The 24,082-nt window shown below is 43.1% G+C and overlaps 1 protein-coding gene across 1 annotated transcript; it reads left to right on the top strand.

The window, feature by feature from the left end:
* The first annotated feature begins 76 nt into the window (after positions 1-76).
* Positions 77-23,430, top strand: LOC133509524 (bifunctional 3'-phosphoadenosine 5'-phosphosulfate synthase 2-like). Its single transcript, XM_061836608.1, has 12 exons — positions 77-2,247; positions 5,945-6,059; positions 7,179-7,414; positions 9,508-9,646; positions 9,779-9,897; positions 12,145-12,258; positions 13,768-13,879; positions 16,279-16,484; positions 16,632-16,767; positions 17,315-17,583; positions 18,447-18,676; positions 21,195-23,430. The coding sequence occupies exons 1-12, from the start codon at positions 2,221-2,223 to the stop codon at positions 21,334-21,336; spliced, it is 1,845 nt and encodes a 614-aa protein (XP_061692592.1). The 5' UTR covers positions 77-2,220; the 3' UTR covers positions 21,337-23,430.
* Positions 23,431-24,082: the final 652 nt, after the last annotated feature.

Below are 24,082 nucleotides of genomic sequence, written 5' to 3' on the forward strand. Positions count from 1 at the left end.
GGAAGAAAGTTCTAAGTGCCTCAGTAAGCTGCTGTAGTACTGTTTTTCATAGGAGATATGGAATACATGTGGCTGCGAGTATTATATTCCCTGTCTACATGTGTTGCGCCGCTTTTGTGTGATTCAATAAGATGTTGTAATAGGTTTTTTTTGTAGGGGATAAGGAATACGTGCCTGTCATTGTTATATTCCCTGTTTACATGTGTTGCTCCACTGTTTGTGTTTACACTACCATTAAACTCAGAGGCGAAGGCAAAGCTGTGGTTGTTTTAAATACATTATGTATTTTAGTTTGACAGTACATTTCAATTGGATTGGAAAATTCCCAACATAACTGACGTTAACTGATTTGTGGTATACAAAAAAAAAAGTATGAGTCAGCTTTTGTTTCAAACCCAATTTGATCAAAATCTATTCAAGCGCTGTTTAAACTAATAATGAATTGAACTCTAACCGAGGATTAAATCAACAATTTCATTAAGATTAATTGTTTGGAGCTGTTATTTCACTTGAAAATTGTCCAAACCCTCTGACCTCAGTGAACATTCTGATCACCTTCAATGAAAATACGACATTTGCAAACAGCTGCTTTTACTTTGGGAAAACAATGATCACCATTTTCACTTATTTTCTGACTCTACAGACTGAACAAGTAACAACCATAATTGATCTATGAGGGGGGAAAAATAATTGAAACTATTATAAAAGTTGTTTGCAGCTGTAGTAAGAATGTAATTACAGCAACCTAAGCAAAAAATAAATTATTTCTTAAATGATTTAATTATATAAAGTATGTATACTATACATGTATTTCTACTATGTAGTTTATTATCTGGAAAAGCTAAAAAAAATCACTTAAAAATATTTAGGATTGGAACGCATTATTTCATTTTCCATTCATTTTCATGGGAAAATGTGCCGTGGTTTTCAAATGTTTTGGTTTTCAACCAGCCTTCTGGAACGGATGGTGTTTGAGAACCAAGGCACGACTGTACTATATTATGCAACAATTTTCAGAGCCACTTATCCTAAAAAGGATTGCAGGCGTGCTGGAGCCTATCCCGGCTATCTGCAGGCAGGAGGCAGGGTACACCCTGAACTTGGCAATTTATTAATGCATGTTTTTTTTGGGGTGTGGGAGGAAACCGAGTACCCGGAGAAAACCTACGCAGGCACAAGGAGAACGTGCAAACTACACAGACGAAGGCGGGGCTGGGATTTGTTCCTTCAGTTCTCAGAACTGTGAAGCAGACGCCCTAACCACTTGCTCATCATTCCGCCTACAATACGATTAAATATATATATTTTGGGAATAAAATCGGCCTTATTTGTGTACTAGTAATTTGGGAGGTGTTAACAGTTGAGAACCACTGGACTGTAATTTAGCCATTTACAGTATAAATACATAAGCGTCGTGTGGTTTTAACTGATGGGAATATGACTGCAAATGTATGCGTAGAAAATTAATATCGGACATTTAACAGTGTCAGTAACCGCTGAGCATTGGGCTAACCGTATTATGATTGCATTATATTGGGGTACAGTTTTCGCGTCTGCTCGTGACACAAATCCACGTCAACCGTCGGTATACGCCTACTTGAACGACGTGACTTAAATGTCGCATTACCGCAAAAAAATTGACATATTTTCACGCGGGAGCGAGAGTCCAAAGATGGCTAAGCGTGAATGCTAAGGGTCAAGCTAGCCGAGCTAGCATGGAGGTAAATGATAAAAATGGGGGGGGGGAGACAAAAATAATAATAATAGTAATCTCTCGGTAGCGAGTTTGGGAGTTGTACCATCTTGGGCGACGAAAGAGAAGTTAAAAAAATAAAAGAAAAAAGAAACATTCCGTAGACCCACTTTGTGGACGTCGTGCCCGGCTTACTGCGGTGGTTCGGAGTGGGGGCTCCACCAGCCCAGTCGTGTCGTTACTTTCCGGCATTGGCCAACTTTTAACTCGGACTGCGTGCGGATGCGGGGCGGAGGAGGGGAGGAGAAAAAAAAAGGGAGGCTGGGCCAGCCAGCGGAATGCTACGTGTCTCGGAGGCCCTTTTTAAAGCCCCCCTCGTCGCCTTCGTTTTTCGGATGAAAAAAAGGAGGAAAAAAAAAAAGTGAACGAACGACGACCGAGTCCAGCGCTATCCCCAGGCCCCGTGTGCGAATCGCAGCGAGCGCCGTGTCCAGCAGCCCCGTCGGTGGTGTCACCCTCGTCTGGAAATGTCCGGAGTGAAGAAGCCTCGTACGGTAAGAAAGAGAGCCGAGTGGCCCGTAAATTGTCATCCAATTCGCCGTAAGTCGACGTGATTTTAAAGGCGTACAACTTCAGCCTTTATATGTACCCAATGTAAACTTCATTAAGTACACCTGCAGAACCGAACGAGATCCGGCGCAAGAGCCATTTATGCCATTGATGCTGATGACTATTCAGAGATGTACTGTCAAATTAATCCTACCTACTAACACCTTATTGTGGTTGTAGCGGGCGATTAGAACCCTACATAAGTTTAATGCAGCTTCATACATCACTCAAGACACCCAATAACAATGAACCCATTAACTGTAAATAGAGTGTATGAATATACAGTGCTTGCATTCGGCTGTCATGACTTTGCCCAAATGTGGGCAATATCAGTGTAACTAAGGACATCTCCAAAAATGCCTTTATTTTCTTTCTGGAAAGTGCAATAATTCATATTTTGTTGAACACCGACATCCTCTGTGCTACTGTACAACCAGGTGTGATGTCGAGACCCCGTGTCGACTTTGAATAGGCTTGTTGTTGGAGCCGTGAATTCTTGTCAATATGCCCTATTCATAAGGTGGGATGAGAAAGAGGCCACTGTTGAACGCGCCCAAGTATCAGATGCTGCTCAGGACGGATCCGGAGATCTCGCTGAAGACGAGTAGCGAAATATGAATCATTTTTGTGATGTGGTCAATCACATGGAGAAACATTCACCAATCACTCACTCGCTTGATGACACATAAAATGTTATTCTGAATTCAGTGGACGTTTACGGCCGCCGATGACCACATTGCAAATTTTTATATTGGGACGTTAGCATTTTGTGTATCTGTAGCAGTATTTCATATTTCAATAAGAGTAAAGAAAATGTATCCCCTCTAACCATTTTACAGAAAAAAAGCAAGTTTTTTCATGAGATTTTTGTTTTTTTATATTTATTGCCTGGAAGTGTTTCTCCTACAAACATTGACTGTAATTATGCAGTTGCACTCATCTCAACGAACGTGCCAAAAAAAGTTATCGCCTTCAGTGATTTGAATTCATTTTGAATACTTTTATCAAGGCTCAATGAATCTGTAATTCACATACAGACAGGCTTTATTCCCAATGAAAACAACGGAACGCAAGCCAAAGGAGGCATGTTGAATTAATCATATTAAAAATACTGTATGAAAATACGCAGCATCTAAAGCTCTTGAAGCTATAAAAACTCTTGAACATAGATAGATAGATAGATAGATAGATAGATAGATAGATAGATAGATAGATAGATAGATAGATAGATAGATAGATAGATAGATAGATAGATAGATAGATAGATATGGTGGGGCAGCTGGAAAGAGTTGGCCTCACAGTTCTGAGGTCCCGGGTTCAATCCCTGACCCGCCTGCGTGGAGTTCCTATGTTCTCCCCATGCTTACGTGGGTTTTCTCCGGGTACTTGCGACTGGCTGGCGACCAGTTCAGGGTGTACCCCGCCTCCTGCCCGTTGGCAGCTGTGGTGGGCTCCAGCACTCCCTGCGAACCTTGTGAGGATAAGCGGCAAAGAAAATTAATGGATGGAGGGATAAATAAATTTTAAAAAAATTCAACTTCAGAGGTCAACAAAATGCAGTCTTATTTGAATTTCGGGAAAAAAAAACAAATACTCCAGAAAATTCTGTGCATGCAGCATTATGCATTCTGATACAAAAAAATTAACGTAAGCTAGTGTGTACAGACGTTCGCGGTTGACGAGTTGGTGGCGACAGATTTGTACGTAAATTGGAATACGTCATGGACCATAGGTGTCAGACTCTGGCCCGCGGGCCAAATCTGGCCCATGGTGTAGTTATATTTGGCCCGCGAGGCAATTTCAAAGTCATATTAGAGATGGCCCGCCGGTATTACAAGTATTACACACTTGTTTGGTTCCATATTAAAAGGTTCATTTGTTCAACCTTGGCCTGCGGCTTTGTTCAATTTAAAATTTTGTCCCACTGTGAATTTGAGTTTGACACCCCTCTCATAGACTATCACTGATCTATGGTAACATACTAAAAAGTCATGAACACGGTATTCATATCAACTGCCGGTAACACGTATAGTTGTATCACATAACAAATTCTTAAATTCGTTCTGAAACATCGTATTTCGGGGCCATCGTAAACTGAGAACACCACACAGTAAGAGGAACAAAAGTAGACAGGGATAACAGGCATGATTTAATGATTTCTCATGATTCCCCTCTTATTACTCTCGTGACCCGACGGGAAGATATAATTATGCTTTTCTGGGATCCGGTGGAGCGCACAATAACGCCGTCAGTCTCCTCAGGCGACGGAACAATGGCGCACCTTCAGACGTGACACAGAGCACCACAGCCGAGGGTTCGGTGTCGTAGTACAGTGCAGGATTTAGGGAGGTGACGGTAAGAGTAGTAAAGAGCGGATTCAAGAAGGCACCTTCTGGACCCGATTACTGCCACATCGTTGCTGGCTTCGCAGGCAGCACACTGGGCACATTGTACAGTCCGGGTACCCACCTCCGCAGCCACCGCCATTCCTTCCATGCCTCTCACCCTCAACACCTCCCCTCTGCACGTCAATACAGCTCCTTTCATAAAGCTTCCCGGTCCGTGGAGTCACTCGGTACCCGAGCACACTACTTTGACACACTGTCGTCTCAACTGGGGATTCAAAAAGAAAAATAGTGTCACGTTTTCGAAGCTGCTAGAAAGTCGAAAAAGGGTTAGACTCTTCATGCAATGTTGTACAAACATTTGCGAGGCAACTTTGGGATGGGCCCATTCCACACGTGTGGAAGACAAAAGAAGACAACACGCAAAGTATCAATTTGACCGTGATGTATTTCTGACTGGATCTGCGAGAGGGGAAGATCTGACATAAGTCAGAGTGAATCAGTCCGCTTTAGCTTCTGTTGAAGACTTTGATGAGTTGTTTTCCGTAAGTATTGGGGAGGGAAGAAAATCCTTTGCCTAACGTCTCAGGAATGTCATGTTTGAGTCAAATCCCTTCTCTTTTAAAGATAAATTATTCAACAGGCAAGAGCAGATACTTTGGAGCTAAACATTGAGTGATTGTAGATAAATGAAAAGATGAAATTAATTGAAAAAAAAAAACCTCAAAGGAACTTCCCAAAAACGGCCCCAAACATCTAACCAACAATTGTGTGGCTTTTTTTTTTTCATTTATTGCATCATTTTTATTACATGAACTTAAATAGCCATCGGAGGGGCTTAAAGAATAAAAAAATTTCCCCACCCGGTTTACAAATTCAAGCTATGAAGAAATGATGTTTCATTTTGGGGGATTTTATCTACTGCTGTACTCTATTTTAACCACTTATTTCTGTAATGTTTGTGTACTACGCTACTCTGTAAACTGGAGAAACCAAAGATCCATAAAAGGACAATGACGGCCATCAACCAATGTAAAACCACTTGGTAAACGGAATACTGACAATGGAAAGAGGGTGCAGCAGGACACGATAGTTTGCAGTGTCGTTCGCAGGCGTCAATGTTGTCATGCCTGTCTGTCAATGTCATTGCACTGAATAGTTCCGTTTTTTTAGCCTGAAGGTTTGGATGCTAGCAAAGTATCAGAAGACGTGAGGTGCCTCGGTCATATCGCGCAGTTCTATCTTTAAAAACGACTTGAGCTGACTCTTCTATGTCGTCGGTTGTCTTCTGTTGCAGAACCTCAGCAGGTCTACCAATGTGGTCTACCAGGCCCACCATGTTAGCCGGAGCAAGAGGGGCCAGGTTGTGGGCACCAGGGGGGGGTTCAGAGGCTGCACTATCTGGCTTACAGGTAAAGCACAGCATAAGCTCTACAGTATATACCGTTTGTTTTGTTTTGTTTTGATTTGTTACAATGAACAAAAGGCAACAATACTTCTGGGTGGCAGAAAGTAATTGAGCGCCAATTGATTAATTGAGTAAAATGATGATAATGTGTTTGCGGTCGGGCACCCAGGTCCTTCGCAAAGAGGTTAGGGGTTTTTTTTTTGTTTGTTTTTTGTTACTAAAAATGTTTAATAATCCCTCACAAAATGTGAGGTAGGGGGAGTAAAAATTGAGTGCATTAAATAAATTAAATAGTTGTACGGAGGCCCCACATCTCAGTGGTTAGGTTTGGTAAACCAGGGGTCGTGAGTTCGTATTCCACTCGGGCCTCCACTCCCCGAGAAGGGTTGCGTCAGGTAGGACATCCGGGATAGAAATTATGCCAAAGAAATATGAGCGTTCATTTGAGATGTCACGTAGCGGCGACCCCTAATGGGACAAGCCGAAACAAACTTGTTGTTCTTGTAAATAATTGTACAGTAAGACTATGTTAAACTAAACGTAACTAGATGTTTGATCGCATTGTCTTTGAGTAATTTAGGATAAGATAAAAGCTCGTCAGCTAGCACACAATAAATTTTACGATTTAGAGAACACGCCTGTACCATTAATCCAGTCAATTAGCTCGCCATTCCCTCATGTTAACTACTGCATGCCCAAGTTTCCACCATTTATATTTCTGAATCAACTTACCAGTTGACAAATTATAGCAGGCGTTCCAAGCGGGTGGCATGGTCTTTCCCTCGTTGCAGCATGAGAGGAGGTGGGTAGGGAACAGGGAAGTGGCAGTAAAACAGGCCAAAATGTGAATCCGTAAAAATAAGTATTAAAATGAGATGTAAATATTTCTATAGAGGTAGCGGCTCTGCAATTTTCACATGTGAGGGATTCCAGAGTACTGGGTCCCAGATAGAAAATGGTCTAAAAACTGGTGATTTCTTTTTAGCTCTTGGAGTCACCAAGAGACCAGCACTAACGTGTCACGTCTTGATGAAAAGTTTGATAGGAAAACATAATATTTAAGCTCCAAGGAACTGCCATGATTGAGGAACAGTTTTTTGAGATTCCTTATTCTTCCTACCAGGTTTGTCCGGAGCAGGAAAAACTACAATCAGTTTTGCCCTCGAAGAGTTCTTGGTCTCCCATGCCATCCCTTGTTACTCACTGGATGGCGACAACATTCGTCACGGCCTGAACAAGAATTTGGGCTTTTCCACCGAGGACCGTGAGGAAAACATCCGCCGCATCGCTGAGGTGGCCCGACTGTTTGCGGACGCTGGACTCGTTTGCATCACTAGTTTCATCTCCCCCTTTGCCAAGGTCAGAAAATGTTGGATTACCAGTCACTGTGATTTGACGGGCGCGTATGCGCCCGCGCTCCATCGCACTCGCAAATCTGCACAATCGAGCATGAAAATTCACACACGTAGCAAAATTTTGTTACGAGTAGAAATACATAGATATTGAAAGACGTCGCTTATTTTGCCTAGTCTTGACCAATGTTCCCTCTCAGCTGCGCCACTGCGCAAACGTCCACTTGTCGCACACTCTCAGCGCACACGAAAACCGATCCAGCACTGTGAACCACAGCCTAACGTCTTTTTTTCTCTAACAAGCTGCTGGTCAGCCTGCTTCTACTTCCTAGTTTACCTGACACCACCCCCCTCTGCTCTTCAAGGGGTACACTCATAATTACAAACAGAACACACACCCGCAACTTTATATCTGCGGGCATAATTGACACCTGTACATTTTTCAAATTTGAGTGACTGGATTACCATTTCCTCCAATATCTGATTCCGCTCTAATTCAATCCATTAGCAACTAATCTTCGTCAAAGTGAATAAATAAATCTCTCACCTCAAATAGGGACCTTCCTGGCTCTAAACGAGTATTTTCCCACACAGGCTTGAGAAAAACCTCTCTGAATACCACAAAACTAAAATGTCCCAAAGATATAATACACAGGTTGATTATGTGCCATCTACTATCTCGTGGAAGACCATTTAATGGTTCTTACAGTCACTACATGGTTTAGTAGATAAATACTTCTAACAACTACCGTATATGTGGCATCACGTAACATTTCCTCAAATATTTACTTCGTATGTTAAATTGTGGTCCACTTGAATAGACAAACACCACACCCAGAAGCAAATGCAATCTTTTTTCACTGCAGGCTTTAATTACTTACCTTAACTATGTCAGTCAGTCCCACTAATGTTGCTGGAGACATCAGGACCGCAATGCACGCTGCCTGCCGAACAAACATGACATCTGTAAAGCCGATTTTCACAATGGAAGAAAGAACTCTACCCTTTAGAGAGTTAACCAGGCTATCAAGCAATTTTAGATACTGTAGCTTGTGTATTATATATTTTATGTCATCTATTTTCTATTTAATATTTAAAAATTTCATTGAGCTACATAAAGGCCATCATACAGACTTTTGGACTCTCTGCAGCCGAGTAGATACTGTAATTTCCGGCCTATAAGTCACGACTTTTTTCACACACTTTCAACCCTGCGGCTTATGTGGTGATGCTACTAATTTGTGCATTTTTCTCAAACGGCCGCAAGGGGGCACTTGAGCAGAAAAGGTAAGAGTGAGACCGGTGGAATATATTGGCCGAGGAAGTGACTTTTACCGGTATGTTTTTTTTTTTTTTAACCGGCCCTGTTAGCGCTACGCTAGAGTTAGCGCTGTGCTACCGTGTTGCTGCTGTGTTACTGCTGTGTCTCAGTGCATTAATTTGTTGATTTTTTTTCCAATCCTTGAACCTGACACTTTCTAGTCCACAAGCTAACGCGAGGGCAGCTCCAACAGGGCCGGTTAGAAAAAAAACATACCGGTAAAAGTCACTTCTTCGGCACCGCGCCCTGCGAGCGTGTTTCTGCTGTGTTACTGTCGCGTCTCAGCGATTTAGTTGTTTTGTTTTTGTTTAACCAGCTTTTTTAGTGCTGTGCTACCGTGTTGCTACTCTATAGCTGCCGCGGCTGTATTTTTTTGTTTTGTTTTTTACCGGTATGTTTTTGTTTATGTTTTACCAGCCCTGTTCTTGCTACCGTGTTGTTGCTATGTTAACCTAAGCCAAGGTATTAAAACTGAAAACTCTTTCTGTGTACCATCTTTCTTTGTATATATCTTGTGTTTCAATGTGGGCACTTGCGGCTTTTACACAGGTGCGGCTTATCTATGTACCAAATGGTATTTCCTTTACAAATGTGGTGGGTGAGACTTATAATCAGGTGCGCTTTGTAGGCCGGAAATTACTGTAATTGGACCGGCTCAATTAGTGGCAAGGAGGTGCCAGTAAATGAGCCAATCCGGTATAGTATAGACACACGTGAAGTTTTCGATGGAACGTTAGCAGCATTTGCTTTAGCATATGCGTCGTAATTTTTCTCCACAGGATCGAAACGAGGCCAGGAAAATCCACGCAAGTGCGGGACTACCGTTTTTCGAGGTGTTTATCCACGCTCCCTTGGAGGTGTGTGAAAGCAGAGACGTAAAAGGACTCTACAAGAAGGCTCGAGCTGGCGAGATTAAAGGTTCTGTTCGACGGTGTTTAACTTCTTGCGGTTTACATGTCCCCACCCTGTTCTCAATCCTCATTCAAGACAAATAATGGAGTGCCTCCGGTATTGTGACAGCATTTGCTTTTTCCACCGTTTTATTGGCAGGTTTCACAGGAATCGATTCTGAATATGAGCGCCCGGAGGCATCCGAGCTGGTGCTGAAAACCGGAGAGCTCTCTGTGAATGAGTGCCTCCAACAAGTGCTGGAGATGCTCCGCGAGCAGGTGGGTGTGACATGTATTCGTGCAGCAGCATTGTCACAGATGACACGGCTTCATCTCTTTTAGCGTGTTTGAATGTCAATAGAACAGCCGTCGCATAATAGTCTGACAAATATGCTTAAAGGTAACACTGTCATGAAATGCATGATTTTTAATATGTTATTAATGAAAAAAACTGCAGTCGGTATGGACCCATGCTTATTTTTCACCAAAACACATGATTTTAACGTGTATGGCTTTTTGTAACTCCCGCCACGAAAATCCTCTGGAGGGATTTGTTTTCGAGAAGAAGCAGGAAGTGACGTACAGTTCGCACTCAAGTGGTCTCATCTCTTTATACTAGTTATACCTGCTGGAAGGTTCCCTCGTGTTAGTCAAAATGCCGGCTCGTTGTATTGCTGGATATTGCTCGAACACTCGGGAGGATGGATTCGCTCTTCACACTTTTCCAAAAGACCCGGTTCATTGTGAAAAATGGATTGCACGGGTGCAAAGGACAAGAGCTTCATGGGCTCCAAATGACAGGTAGGTGTGTATACAGCTACTAAAAAAGTAATAGTTTGGGAGGGGGGGCGTAATCTGTAAATCTGGGGTGCTAAATGTGTCGATGTGCCACCCCAACTGAAGCGATGATCGGTGGACGCGGCGCCAGCGTTGTTTTTATCACCGCCGCGCGTAGGTGGATGGAACGGGGAGGCGGTTTGGCCGCACGCGGTTTGGCCTTGATCCGCATGCCATCTAAATATTGCCCCGGTCACTTCACTCGGTAGTGAGATGTTCTCCTCTTTGAAAAGAGCTTCCGTGTCAGAAGGGGCGTGTTCGTCTCCCATAGCAGGTGGCACTGCGTGTTTTCAATGGCGAATGTCCCAGTGTGACGTCACGGACAGAAGATGCAACCAATATGGCGACCACTTGGATGTCGAATGAGACTTCCGCAACTCATGGATGATGCGCTCTCCGCTAATATTTATTTGTGTATTATGTTATATGTATTTTTCATTACAATATCTATTTTGGAATGTTTATAGGGATGACACTTGACCTTTTAGGTTGAATTTGTGTCACGTAAAACTGTGTGAGCAAATACCCTGATACATTCACAGAGCGATAAAGACTAAGCAACTTACAAATATTGTATGTGCATTGCTTAATAAACCTCTACGTCAGCCGGTGTGTGTCAGCGGATACGTTCCAAGAGGTTGTTGCCACATATCGGCTGTGGTTTTGTGGCCAACTGTGACATTATACTTCATAACTGGAAATCATAGGAATACATGTCAATGTATCAATGTGTTCCTGTGAAAAATTATGTTTCAGCTGATTTTTCTGGTGATCAGTGGGGTATCTGAATTATAAGTAATTGATTGGTAGCTTCATACGTACTGTGCATTTTTTTAATTGTTTAAAACAGCTTCCAAGTGTCTTCATAAGTGATTTGTCATGTGTGTCACATGATTTCATTTCTTCAAAATTCCTTATAAATATGAAGAACCCTATTTTTTTTTTGTGTGTGTGTGTGTGTAAGGTGGTTGACTTGTCTCAGGGTGGGGGAAAAAAATGGATTCTGAAAAAAACCTCTTCACTTACAGAGACACCTGGTGGTCAATTGTAGAATCAGGTTTTGACGTGATCTTTTTGAATGGTGTTCACAAATCATGTTGCACTCCATCAATTCATCCATTTTCTTTGCCGCTTATCCTCACGAGGGTCGCGGAGAGTGCCGGAGCCTATCCCACCTGCCAAAGGGCAGGGGTTGGGTTACACTCCGAACTGGTTGCCAGCCAATCACAGGGCCACATTCACAATCACACCTAAGGGCAATTTAAAGTGTCCAATTAATGTTGCATGTTTTTGGGATGTGGTAGGAAACCGGAGTGCACGGAGAAAAACATGGGGAGAACATGCAAACTTCATACAGGCAGAACTGTGAGGCCAACGCTTTTCCAGCTGATCTACCGTGTTTTAAAATTAAGTTCACCTATAAGTGTTATAGTCCGTTTTAGGTGCATACACAAGTGTCTGTCGGACTTAATAAAACTTAGACCAGGCAGGAGCCTGCTTCGATCGGCAGCGCAAGTATCCATGGTGACAAACTGTGCTCTAAAAGAGAGCTATCTGAATGGACTCTTTTTAGTTGATAAAAATTCGTTGTTGTTTTTTTTTTTTCCTGTTTTGTATTTTGAAAAGGAAATGTGATCAAACTCATATCTCACAACGTGTTGTAACTTTTATTCCTGTCCTTGCATCCAGAACATCGTGCCGGGTGAGATCATGGAGGAGGTGAATGAACTATTTGTTCCAGAGAATAGGGTGAATCTCGCCGTGGCCGACGCGAGCACGCTGCCTACCGTCGGCATCACCAAGGTAACCCGTCTCTCCAGTGTCTATCTTGTCCTTATTCATCATGCTGCACAGCAGGTGGACACGGGGTTATGATACGGGGTGATGTTTTGAGGGCCCCTGAAGCATTCACCGCTATTTGTGTCGATAACATTCAAACTAAGGCTACGTTTACGTAAGGTTCTGACACCAGTACTTTCCCTTCCGGAACACCACGTTCTGACGGGATCTGTCACGTTTCCCACGCTGTGAAGCCTTTTGAGGGATGAAACGTGAATACCAGGGAGTTTTGGAACACGCTTGTGCCCACGGGAGACTTGAATGAAGTTCCCCCGACGGTACCAGAGTCGGCGTCAAGATGGGGGTGCCAGGCATATCCTGCTGCTCAATAAATCCATCCATTCATTTTCTTAGCCGCTTATCCTCACGAGGGTCACGGAGAGTGCTGGAGCCCATTCCAGCTGTCAGCGGGCAGGAGGCGGGGTACACCCTGAAATGTTTGCCAGCCAATCGCAGGACACATCGAGACAAACAGCCGCACTCACAATCACACCTACGGGTAATTTAAAGTGTCCAAATAATGTCGGATGTTTAAAGGATGTGGGAGGAAACCAGAGTGCCCGGAGAAAACCCACGCAGGCACGGGGAGAACATGAGAACTCCACACAGGCGCGTCTGGGATTGAACCCGGACCTCAGAATTGTGAGGCCAACCCTTTACCAGCTGCACCACCGTGCCGCTCTACTCAATAGATGTCTAATTATTTTATTTTTTACTGCATTTTTCTCACGACTCTCCGTTTGTCAACGGTGGCCTGAAACAAAGTTCTATATTTTAACATTGTGTAAAAATAGCCTAACATACATTTTCTTACTTTACTGTTTGTCTAAGCTATTTTTTAATTAATTTTGACAGAATAATTGTACTGATATAGCAAATTGTCTTTGCTTTTCACCAAATAGTACTTACAGTAACCCCTCTCTACTTCGCGGATCACCTACCGCTGATTCAGTGATCGCGGATGTCCAGAAGTCCCCCGCCCCCCAAAAAAAAGCCGTCTCACTGCTACTAATGCACCATCTGTGGCGCGATAACATGGACTAATGAAGCAAAATAATAAAAATAATGATAATAATAATATATATTTTTTAAAAACGCTGGCATCCATTAGTACGGTACTGTAGTGGGAAGCCGCATTGATAAGGTATAATGCGGCATCCCCAGCAAGACGACAAAGACCTATGAAGAAAGAAAAAAAAAAAAGCTATTTACCCCTACTTCGCTATTTTTTACTTATCGCGGGTGGGTCTAGTACCAATTAACCGCGAAAAACGAGGGATTACAGTAATGCATTGTTGTTAATTTGAGTATCTGTTTGACACTACTGTATTTTTCCAATTCCAAAGCAAATTATCTATCTCTGTGGTGGTTGCAGTAATGATAATAATCAAATGCATTGGCAATTGTGTAGTAAAATCAATTTACTTGATCTAATCTTTATATGTTGCTTTTTTTTCCTCTCTTTGATAACAGTTGGACTTGCAGTGGGTGCAGGTTTTGGCCGAGGGCTGGGCCAGTCCTCTGAAGGGCTTCATGAGAGAGCGAGAGTTCCTCCAGGTCTTGCACTTTGGGAACCTCTTGGATGGTGAGAGTCCACATATGTCATATTCTATCTACTCTTGTTCCGCTGGGACATTACTTGTGGAAAGAGGGTTGAGCATTTATCATTTCCATCATTTGCATTTATTCGCATCTTTAATATCCCATTCTAAGGTCCATATGCTACAACCGTGTGCAAATTAATTGGATCACCAGACAGTTTTTCTGTTTTTATATTTCTCTCAATGTATTATAGAAAATATCACAATTCAAAGATGATTAACATCTGTATTCATGCCGCTGGTGCCATTTTTTTTTTTTTTTTTTTGCCAAGTATGGTAAGACAAACCTTTACATGTTACAAAAGCGGCATAGTTTTGTGACTGACGAGATATAACATCATCCCCTCCTGGTATTGCATCAGCTCGCTGCTCTTTGCCTGACACTGATTTATGAAAATTGGAAAATAGCGAAAGGTGATTTTCAGTGATGAAAGTCACTTTTTTTTGTTAGGCCAACGCAAGTCAACACGTTGGCAGATCAGACGGAGAGACCCTAAAAGGAATGTCACATTGATCAGTCCGTAACGGATCCTGAAAAGAAGATGCTCTGGGGATGTTCTGGTTGCCATGGCGGCGGTCCTCGGCATCCAGTTGAAGGAATGACGCGTTCTGAGCAGTTTTGGAACAAATAGAGAAAAGAATCAAACCAGAAATTAAGAGTGGGTCAGGAATATTTTGATAGGATCTCGCCCACTGCCTCACGTCTAAAATTGTGGCTACATTTTTGAAAGATTATCAGATAGCTGTTTTTTATTGCCCTGGATATCAAGATCAGCAAAAACTGCTCAAATTTGGTCAATTCTATGCCAAAATGAGTGACATTGTTACTAAAGAATCGCAGTGGGAATGTTTTGTACTGAATGAGTCATATTGCTGGTCAAATCAATCAAACTTTTGTTCTATAACCATCAATTATAGTTTTTACTGAGTTCTTCTCGCGATCCAATTAATTTGCACAAGCGCTTAGTACTCTTTGTTCTCAATAGTGCCAAGACAAGTAGAATAAAAACTATTAGCAGTATGGAGTACTAGTAGCACTCAGTTGTCATCTTGTTCACAATTTTGCTGTACTAATATAATGTAATGTAGTTGTCGAACTAGTATGCCAAAGTTGTCCTACCAGTGAAGACAACGAGCATAGTCGCACATGGATCTTGCGTTGGGTATCAAGAATATTAAGTAAATGGTCAGACGGCTTTCCATGAAGCTGTTTGTAGACAGTACAGTGAACTCGTAGAATGAACATGTCTTACCTGTAACTTTTTTTTTCCACTCTTGTATGAGATTTCTGCACACAAGCAGGACAACTTTGGAATTCCGGTACAACATTTTACGACCGTAAATTCCGGCCTACAGAGCGCACCTGGTTATAAGCCTCACCTGGTACATTTGTAAAGGAAATACCATTTGGTACATACAAAAGCTACACCTGTGTAAAAGCCGCAGGTCCCTACATTGAAACCCACATTCAAACATGAGATATTTACAAAGAAACACGGTACGCAGAAAGAGTTTTCAAGAGTTTTAATACCTTAGCTTAGTTTAACATGGCAAAAACACAGTAGCACGAACAGGGCTGGGAAAAAAAAAAAAACAACAACAACAACATACCGGTTAAAAAAAAAAAAAAAACGGCCGCGGCAGCTAAACAGTAGCAAGACAGTCGCACAACACTAACAGGGCTGGTTAAAAAAAACATACCGAAATCAATGAGACGCGGCAGGAATACAGCAGCAACACCTTCACGCTAGTGCGATACTAACTCTAGCATGGCGCTAACAGGGCCGGTTAAAATAAAGCATACTGGTAAAAATCACAGAGACACGGCAATAACACAGCAGCAACACGCTCACGCTAGTGCATCACCTACGCTAGCACGGCGCTAACAGGGCTGGTGAAAAAAACATACCGGTAAAAATCACAGAGACACGGCAGTAACACAGCAGCAACACGCTAGCGCAGCGCTAACAGAGGCAGTAAAAAAAACAAAAAAAAAACATACCGGTAAAAGTCACTTCCTCGGCACATATAATCCACCGGTCTCACTCTTACCTTTTCCGCTCGAGTGCCCCCTTGCGGCCTTTTTGAAAAAATTATGCTCAAATTAGCCACATCACCGCATAAACCGCAGGGTTGAAAGCGTGTGAAAAAACTCACGGTTTATAGGCCGGCTCCTCCTGCCGAAGATAGCTGGGATAGGCTTCAGCACTCGCGCAACCGTTGTGAGGATGAGGAGCTCAGATAATCGATCGATGCACTGCTAGTGACACCCTAGATGTTAAATAGTAGAATCTTATGTGCTGAGTAGGACTAGTGGCCTAACATAAAGCTTTATGTAAAAGGTCTTTGAGCATTTATTCAGCTGCATCCGCTTCCATCTCAGGTGGCGCCATCAACATGTCCGTCCCCATCGTCCTGCCCGTCAGCACCGAGACCAAGCAAGAGCTGGACGGCTGTGCGGCCATCGCGCTGGAGTACGGGGGGTCGCGGGTGGCTATTCTTCGGAACCCGGAGTTCTATGAACACCGCAAGGAGGAACGCTGCGCACGACAGTGGGGAACAACGTGTCCGCAACATCCTTATATCAAGGTGTCATCTCTTAAGAGATATTGTACATTTGCATATGTATACACAATTCTGTCTTTTTTTTACACAATTCCGCATTTTGCTACAAAGGTGTCCAAAGGGTAATAAACTAGAGGTTAAAGCAAACTGACATATGCAACTTCTGCGCAGATGGTTATGGAAGGAGGCGACTGGCTGGTTGGTGGTGACTTGGAACTGCTCGAGCCCATCAAATGGAACGACGGACTGGACCAGTATCGCTTTACTCCGCGGGAGCTCAAGCAGAAGTTCAAAGACATGAAAGCGGGTCAGAAATAACAACATACCGCTTGTTCTTCTTCTTCTTTTCCTTCCGGCTTGTCCCGTTAGGGGTCGCCACAGCGTGTCACCTTTTTCCATCGAAGCATATCTTTTGCATCTTCGTCTCTCACACCCACAGTCCTCATGTCCTACCTCGCAACATCCATCAACCTTTTCTTTGGTCTTAATCTCGCTCTTTTGCCTGGCAGCTCTATCCTCAGCACCCTTCTGGACATGTCCAAACCATGGAAGTCTGCTCTCTCTAACCGTGTCTCCGAAACATCCAACTTTGCTCGTCCCTCTAATGAGCTCATTTCTAATCCTATTCGACCTGCTCACTCCGATCCGAGCGAGAACCTCAAAGTCTTCATTTCTGCCACCTCCAGTTCTGCTTCCTGTTGTTTCTTCACTGCCACCGTCTCTATCCGTACATCATTTTATTTAATAGTTCTTAATTGTGAGGAAACAGAGCATACCGGTACATGTACCGATCTGAACTTGGACATCAAGAATATCAAATAAATGCTCAAATGACTGGTTTTGTCTTCCCTCAGATGCAGTATTTGCATTTCAGCTGCGCAACCCAGTCCACAACGGCCACGCCCTCCTGATGCAGGACACCAAGCGGCGGCTCCTGGAGCGCGGCTACAAGAACCCGGTACTCCTGCTGCACCCGCTTGGCGGCTGGACCAAAGATGATGACGTGCCCCTGGACTGGCGCATGAAGCAGCACGCCGCCGTTTTGGAGGAGGGCATCCTGGACCTGTCCAGCACCGTTGTGGCCATCTTCCCGTCGCCCATGATGTACGCCGGACCCACAGAGGCAAGGAAGTGTGACTTTACTGAGGACGCAAAAGTACCGTAATTTCCGGCCCACAAGGCACAACTTTTTTCACACGCTTTCAACCCTGCGGTTTATGCGGTGATGCGGCTAATTTGTGCATTTTTTCTAACGGCCGCAAGGGGGCACTCGAGCGTAAAAGGTAAGAGTGAGACAGGTGGAATATATGTGCCAAGGAAGTGACTTTTACCAGCCCTGTTAGCGCTGTGCTAGCGTGTTGCTGCTGTGTTACTGGCGTGTCTCAGTGATATTTACCGGTAAGTTTTATTTTAACCGGCCCTGTTAGAGTTAAAATCTTTATGTGTACTGTCTTTGTAAATATCTCGTGTTTCCATGTAAGTTTCAATGTGGGCACTTGCGGCTTTCACGCAGCTGCGGCGTATTTATGTACCAAATGGTATTTCCTTTACAAATGTACTCGGTCAGGCTTGTAACCAGCTGCGCTCTGTAGGCCGGGAATTACGGTACTTTACCCTCACGCTGTACTTGTATAATATGTAGGTATTGATAGAAAAGTAAAAATGTAATTATCTAATGACGAAACTGATAAATTTCTATCATTTCTATATACATTGATGCAAGTTAAGCCTCAGGGGGGTGGAAAAAAACAGCAAGTTTGGTATGAGGGGAAAATAAGGCAAATTCCAGAAAGCAAAAAGCAAAACATATGTTTGAATCATATTGACTTTTGTATTTGTATTTTCCATAAGAAAATAGGGAAAAAATCAATTAAAACATAATTTCTGTGAGAAAAAAAGTAAGCTTTTATTTTTATTTTTTTTTATTCAAGGCAAACCAACCAGGCCTTCCCCTAAGATGTGACTGAATATTAAGTTCTCTATTAGGTGCAGTGGCACTGCAGAGCCCGCATGATCGCAGGGGCCAACTTCTACATCGTCGGTCGGGACCCCGCGGGCATGCCCCACCCGCAGACCAAGAAGGACCTTTACGAGCCCACGCACGGAGGCAAAGTGCTGACCATGGCGCCGGGCCTCACCTCGGTGGAGATCATCCCCTTCAGGGTCGCTGCCTACAACAAGTCCAAGAAGGCCATGGACTTTTTTGACCCAGAGCGGTGAGCTCACGTTCGAGCATATATTTGATATCTTTTTGACCCAGTTTGGTCCGTGTACAAGTACATGCTTTGTCCTCACTAGTAGGACAACTTTGACATACTAGTAAGATAACTACATTACATTACTGGTGAGGTAAACTGCACTATCTGTCTGCTACTTGTACTACTGGTGACTTTGGATGGCGGAATTTGTTAATTTTTTATTACTAATGTAAGGAAAGTCTAGTCAAACAGTTTCCAACGACATCAGTGATATTTTCTGCGTACAACGTATAATTCTTTCTTTAAATCACAAGGAGAACGGACTGGCGGGAAAAAAAAAATCCTGTGTTTGCCTCTGGGACAGCCTGGTATTTTCTGTAGAACTTGGCCGTACGGGGAAACCCGTACTCATTCCAATTAGGTGACGGGGTAATTTCATTCGAGGTCTGCCTACTGACTCCTCGCGCCAAAAACACGTAATTAGCTGATAGTTGAGGTCACGCTCTTTACGTCATTGCGGAGTAGTGAAGTCAACAAGTTGACTCATCCGCGCAACACCTACTAGTAAGATTATAGCTCAAGTCTTGCGCATCACTATAAGTAGTAACATAGCCTCTCCTCTTCAATTTCTAGCATTTATCTTGGCTGTCCTTCTTCCATGTGGATGTTACATATTTTTGTCCCATCAGATTTCAGCTTCTATGTCTTGCCATGTAAATCTAAAGTTTAGCAACATAGTATAGCGCTCGTGCACCTACGTCATCAAATCACGTCACTGGCTGGAAGTGCGGGTCGAGCAAAGTAGTCTTCAATGCTAAGTCGTCCGCAGACGACGCGAAAATACGCCCAGAGTTTTGTCCGATACCGTTAAACATTTAGAAGGTGATAATAAACGAAGGTACGTGGAAAAATGAGAGGACTCATATTTAATGCTGAAGTTGATGTTTTCGCCAATAAGAAATGAGACTATTAACCCGCTTGCGCTTGTCTTGGACAACTGGATCTACACACGGATCTGGTGAGTAAGTCGTCCAGATTTACACATAAAAGATTGAAAGCGTATAAAAGTCTGGACTCATAAAAATACTTCGTTGCTGGATCTGTTCTCAATCAAGAATGAATCCCAAGTAGCGATGGAGCCACTCAGATTTTTTCAATGCGAATACCAATATTTTTATAAATGACCCCTGGTTTTACACAAACTCACATTCATTAACTATGATTGAGCAAAAAAGATAGTGAATCAGTTCCCCGTACACGGAAATGTGTTGTGGCCACACATTACACTTCGGTAAACCTCTTCATGACAAACTTTTTTTTTTTTTTAAATATCGATAGTTCTCAAATGAGTCCAATGCGTATTTAAGATAACAAAATCAACCGCTAGGATAGGCTTCAGCCCCCGTACACAGAACCGTGTTGCAGCCACACGTTAACCTACGTAAACCTCTGTGTGACCGACGGTTTATTTTTTTTTAAAATACGCATTGGGCTCATTTGAAAACAATGCATATTGAAAAAAAATGTCTTTCAGGGATAGGTTGACCGAAGATTAACGTGTGGCCACAACGCGCTTCCGTGAATTTAAGATTGAGAAGAATAATTCCTACCTCAAGTGAAGTGATCGCTACACGTGTGTGTATTTTGATCGGGCACCATCCATCATCTTTAATTGCCGAAATCCATTGATGTTTTCTGGTCTTTTCATCTGGTATTCCATAGAATGACCTCTTTGAATATCTGTCTTGTTCGTTGTAACAACCAACAGCACAACAAGAGTCGGGCATTTTGAATATTCTGCTCCGGTTCAATGTCCCCCACACTGTCGAGAAGTTCTTTTTGACCTGCAATATGGCGCCGTGAAAATGGTGACGTCATGTGCACGATCTCTGTAGCTTTGATTCTAAACTACCAAGGCCTTCAGAATCAGAAGTGCTTCGCAATGCTTTCAAGCAGTTCTTCAACCTGTCCAATTTTAATTTCACACGAAAGCGTCGGCTACTGTAGCTCCCTACGATGTCAGCATTTTTCCATCCTTTTGTCGGTCAGAACAAAACTGGTCACCGTCATTTTCTTCTCAGAAAGCACATTTTGTACTGATGTCATATTTTTAGCAATCAGCATCTATGATGATTATGACGTGTACTTTTATGTTTTTGTCACGTTATCAAATGGATATTGAATCTGAACTGCTCCAGATTATGTACAGTTGCATGGTGTTTTTTTTTTTGCATTTTTGTATTTTAGTGTTTTTTTGGGGCCAACATGTGCTTCTAACAAATTTTGTGTCCTGTGCCGTTGCCTCGAGCTTGTATTTTTATTTTCTTTTGTGGACCGAATCCTGCGTCCTCAAATTCAGTCTTTGTTTTTCTTAGCCTGTAAGCGGACACACATGATATGTGTATAGATTGACTCTGTTTATGTACCACATGTTATTTTTGCATACGTCCACCGACTTATGACCATAATATCTGCTTTCCAATCTCACCATAACCTGACCTTGCCCCCCCCCACTCTGTATTTCTCTTCCTGTTAGTCACGCCGACTTCGAGTTCATCTCCGGGACCAAGATGAGAAATTTGGCACGCAGCGGAGAGAACCCGCCGGACGGCTTCATGGCCCCCAAGGCCTGGAAGGTGCTGGTGGACTACTACAACTCGCTGCAAAAGGACAAGTAACCCCAGCGCGACGCTGCTCAACTTCTGCAAGACAATGAGGGTTATTATCAGTTAGTTAGCTGTGCTCAATTTTGACGGCCAGTATAATAAGCAAAGCGGCATTCTAACTCACGCGGGTGTTGGGGGAACCTTTTACCAAATCAAAAGTACTTTGAAGTCGTTGACGGACATTCCTTTTAAACTCGTCTTGATTGATCAATCCATTGTGCAATTGGACTCCCTTGCCAATTTATTCCGCTCGAGTCCAACTCCTCTGAGATAAAATATTTCAAACTGGTTCGGTACAAACGGACGATGATACAGTCTGCCCTATGAATTGGCAAGTGGACATGAATGCGAACGCGCCGTGTATTTTACACTGCAGAGGTCACATGCAGTGAAGAAAATAAGTATTTGAACAGCCTGTTATATTGTAACTTCTCCCACTTTGAAATCATGGAGGGGTCTGAAATGGAAAACCAATGTTTATATTCTGTACAGTAGCCTTTGTTTGCAATTACAGAGGTCAAACGTTTCCTGGAGTTTTTCACCAGGTTTGCACACACTGCAGGTGGGATTTTGGCCCACTCCTCCACACAGATCTTCTCTAGATCAGACAGGTTTCTGGACTGTCGCTGAGAAACACGGAGTTTCAGTTCCCTCCAAAGATTTTCTATTGGGTTTAGGTCTGGAGACTGGCTCGGCCACGCCAGAACCTCGATATGCTTCTTACGGAGCCACTCCTTGGTTTTCCTGGCTGTGTGATTCGGGTCATTGTCATGTTGAAAGACCCAGCCAGCCACGACCCATCTTCAATGGTCTGACTGAGGGAAAGAGGTTGTTCCCCAAAATCTCACAATACATGGCCGCGGTCGTCCTATCCCATGTGCAGAAAAACACCTCCAAAGCATGATGCTACCACCCCCATGCTTCACAGAAGGGATGGTGTTCTTGGGATGGAACTCATCATTCGTCTCCCTCCAAACACGGTGAGTGGAATTATGAAAAAGTTCCATTTTAGTCTCATTTGACCACAAAACTTTCTCCCATGACTCCTCTGTATCATCCAAATGGGTCATTGGCAAACTTAAGACGGGCGTTGACATGTCCTGGTTTAAGCAGGGGAACCTCGCCTGCCACGCATGATTTCAAACTATGATGTCTTAGTGTATTACCAACAGTTACCTTGGAAACGGTGGTCCCAGCTCTTTTCAGGTCATTGACCAAGTCCTGGCGTGTAGTCCTGGGCTGATTCCTCACCTTTCTAAGGATCATCGAGACCCCACGAGGTGATATCTCTCACAGTGGAGATGCACCCACGATGTAAATTTCAGAGCCCTCCGTGATTTCTAAGCGGGAGAACTTGCACTATAGCAGGGTGTTCAAATACTTATTCTCTTCACTGTAAGAATCTTATTTTAACTATGAGCACTATTTAATGTACTATTTGAAGGATACATTGGTAAACTTCATGTAATGATTCCGCATTTTCATGCGTTTTAAGATTTGTTTATTTCTACTAACTTAACGAAATGCCATGACTACCTAAAGTGCCTCGAGTTTATATTACATGAGCTCCGATGTCACACAGCGCAGCATCCACACATGTTGAAAGTGCCTTTTCCCGAAAATCCCAATGTCGCGTACGTATCTTTTCACCACAATGTCCATAATTTGCATTTAAACAGGTACGTTGATTCAAAAAATAGATGATTATTATGATTATTGGTGGACTGTCATCTACTATCAGGTCACTGTTTTGCCATGTTACTCAGACAACGCGTTGTTTGTATTTGTGAGAAAATAATCTTTTTTTTTTAAATTCCAATATGGAGGTATGGTTCACAGTTTGTCTTTTTAGTAATCGTTAATCCTTGCAATATTTTCTGTAAAACTATTGATGACATCCACGCGATTACACAACCATTTGTGACCCATTTTTGTCATTACTCCGCTTCGAATCAACGGCAACGCCCTCGTTTTTGTTTACCTATTTTTTATAAACATTATGAAAAGGTCTACACAAGAGCTAAAAATCTCTCCGGGAACGTTGCTGTGAAATTGGGCATTCAAATGCTTGAATGTAAGATGCAGTCATAAATAAAACTATTTGTTATTATGAATCAGTCATTCCTACACAGTCTTTTGTGGATTCTGCATGTAAATGCGGCAGCTCGGTGGAGGAGTTGGTAAAGCGTTGGCTTCACAGTTCTGAAGGTCCCGGGTTCAATGCCAGACCCACCTGTGTGGAGTTTGCATGTTCTCCCCGTGCCTACGTGGGTTTTCTCCGGGCACTCCGGTTCCCCCCCCCCCCCCATCCCCATAACATGCAACGTTAATTGGACTCTAAATTGCCCCTTGGTGTGATTGTGAGTGCGGCTCATTATCTCGATGCGCCCTGCTATTGGCTGGCGACCAGTTCAGGGTGTACCCCGGCACTCCCCGCGACCCTCGTGAGGATAAGCGGCAAAGAAAATGGGTGGATGGGCGGATATAAATGCCGTGAAGTGGAAGATAGTACTGTTTTTGGTATCAGTTGGTATTTTTGTTGAATCTTGTGGGGGGGGAGAGGGAGAAGCACAAGGCCGCCCTCTGTTGGGTGAAATAGCTACAGGCACAATTCAAAATACCGCGAAATTAAATCTCCAGGAGATCCTCGGTTTATGACGTGATTATAAACACATTTCGGTGGTACTTGGACCGAGTTCCTTTAGTGGAAAAAAAGTTTTGGATAGCCCTTTTTTTTGACACCGAGACTGCTTCCTCT

The sequence above is a fragment of the Syngnathoides biaculeatus genome, chromosome 12, assembly GCF_019802595.1.
Source record: "Syngnathoides biaculeatus isolate LvHL_M chromosome 12, ASM1980259v1, whole genome shotgun sequence".
NCBI classification, from domain to species: domain Eukaryota; kingdom Metazoa; phylum Chordata; class Actinopteri; order Syngnathiformes; family Syngnathidae; genus Syngnathoides; species Syngnathoides biaculeatus.

Bases quoted from the DNA above. Each gene is read 5' to 3' on its own strand.
- LOC133509524 (XM_061836608.1), top strand. From the start codon at position 2,221: ATGTCCGGAGTGAAGAAGCCTCGTACG. The intron at 6,060-7,178 runs GTAAAGCACAGC...TCTTCCTACCAG, and splicing joins CTGCACTATCTGGCTTACAG to GTTTGTCCGGAGCAGGAAAA. The intron at 16,485-16,631 runs GTGTCATCTCTT...ACTTCTGCGCAG, and splicing joins CGCAACATCCTTATATCAAG to ATGGTTATGGAAGGAGGCGA.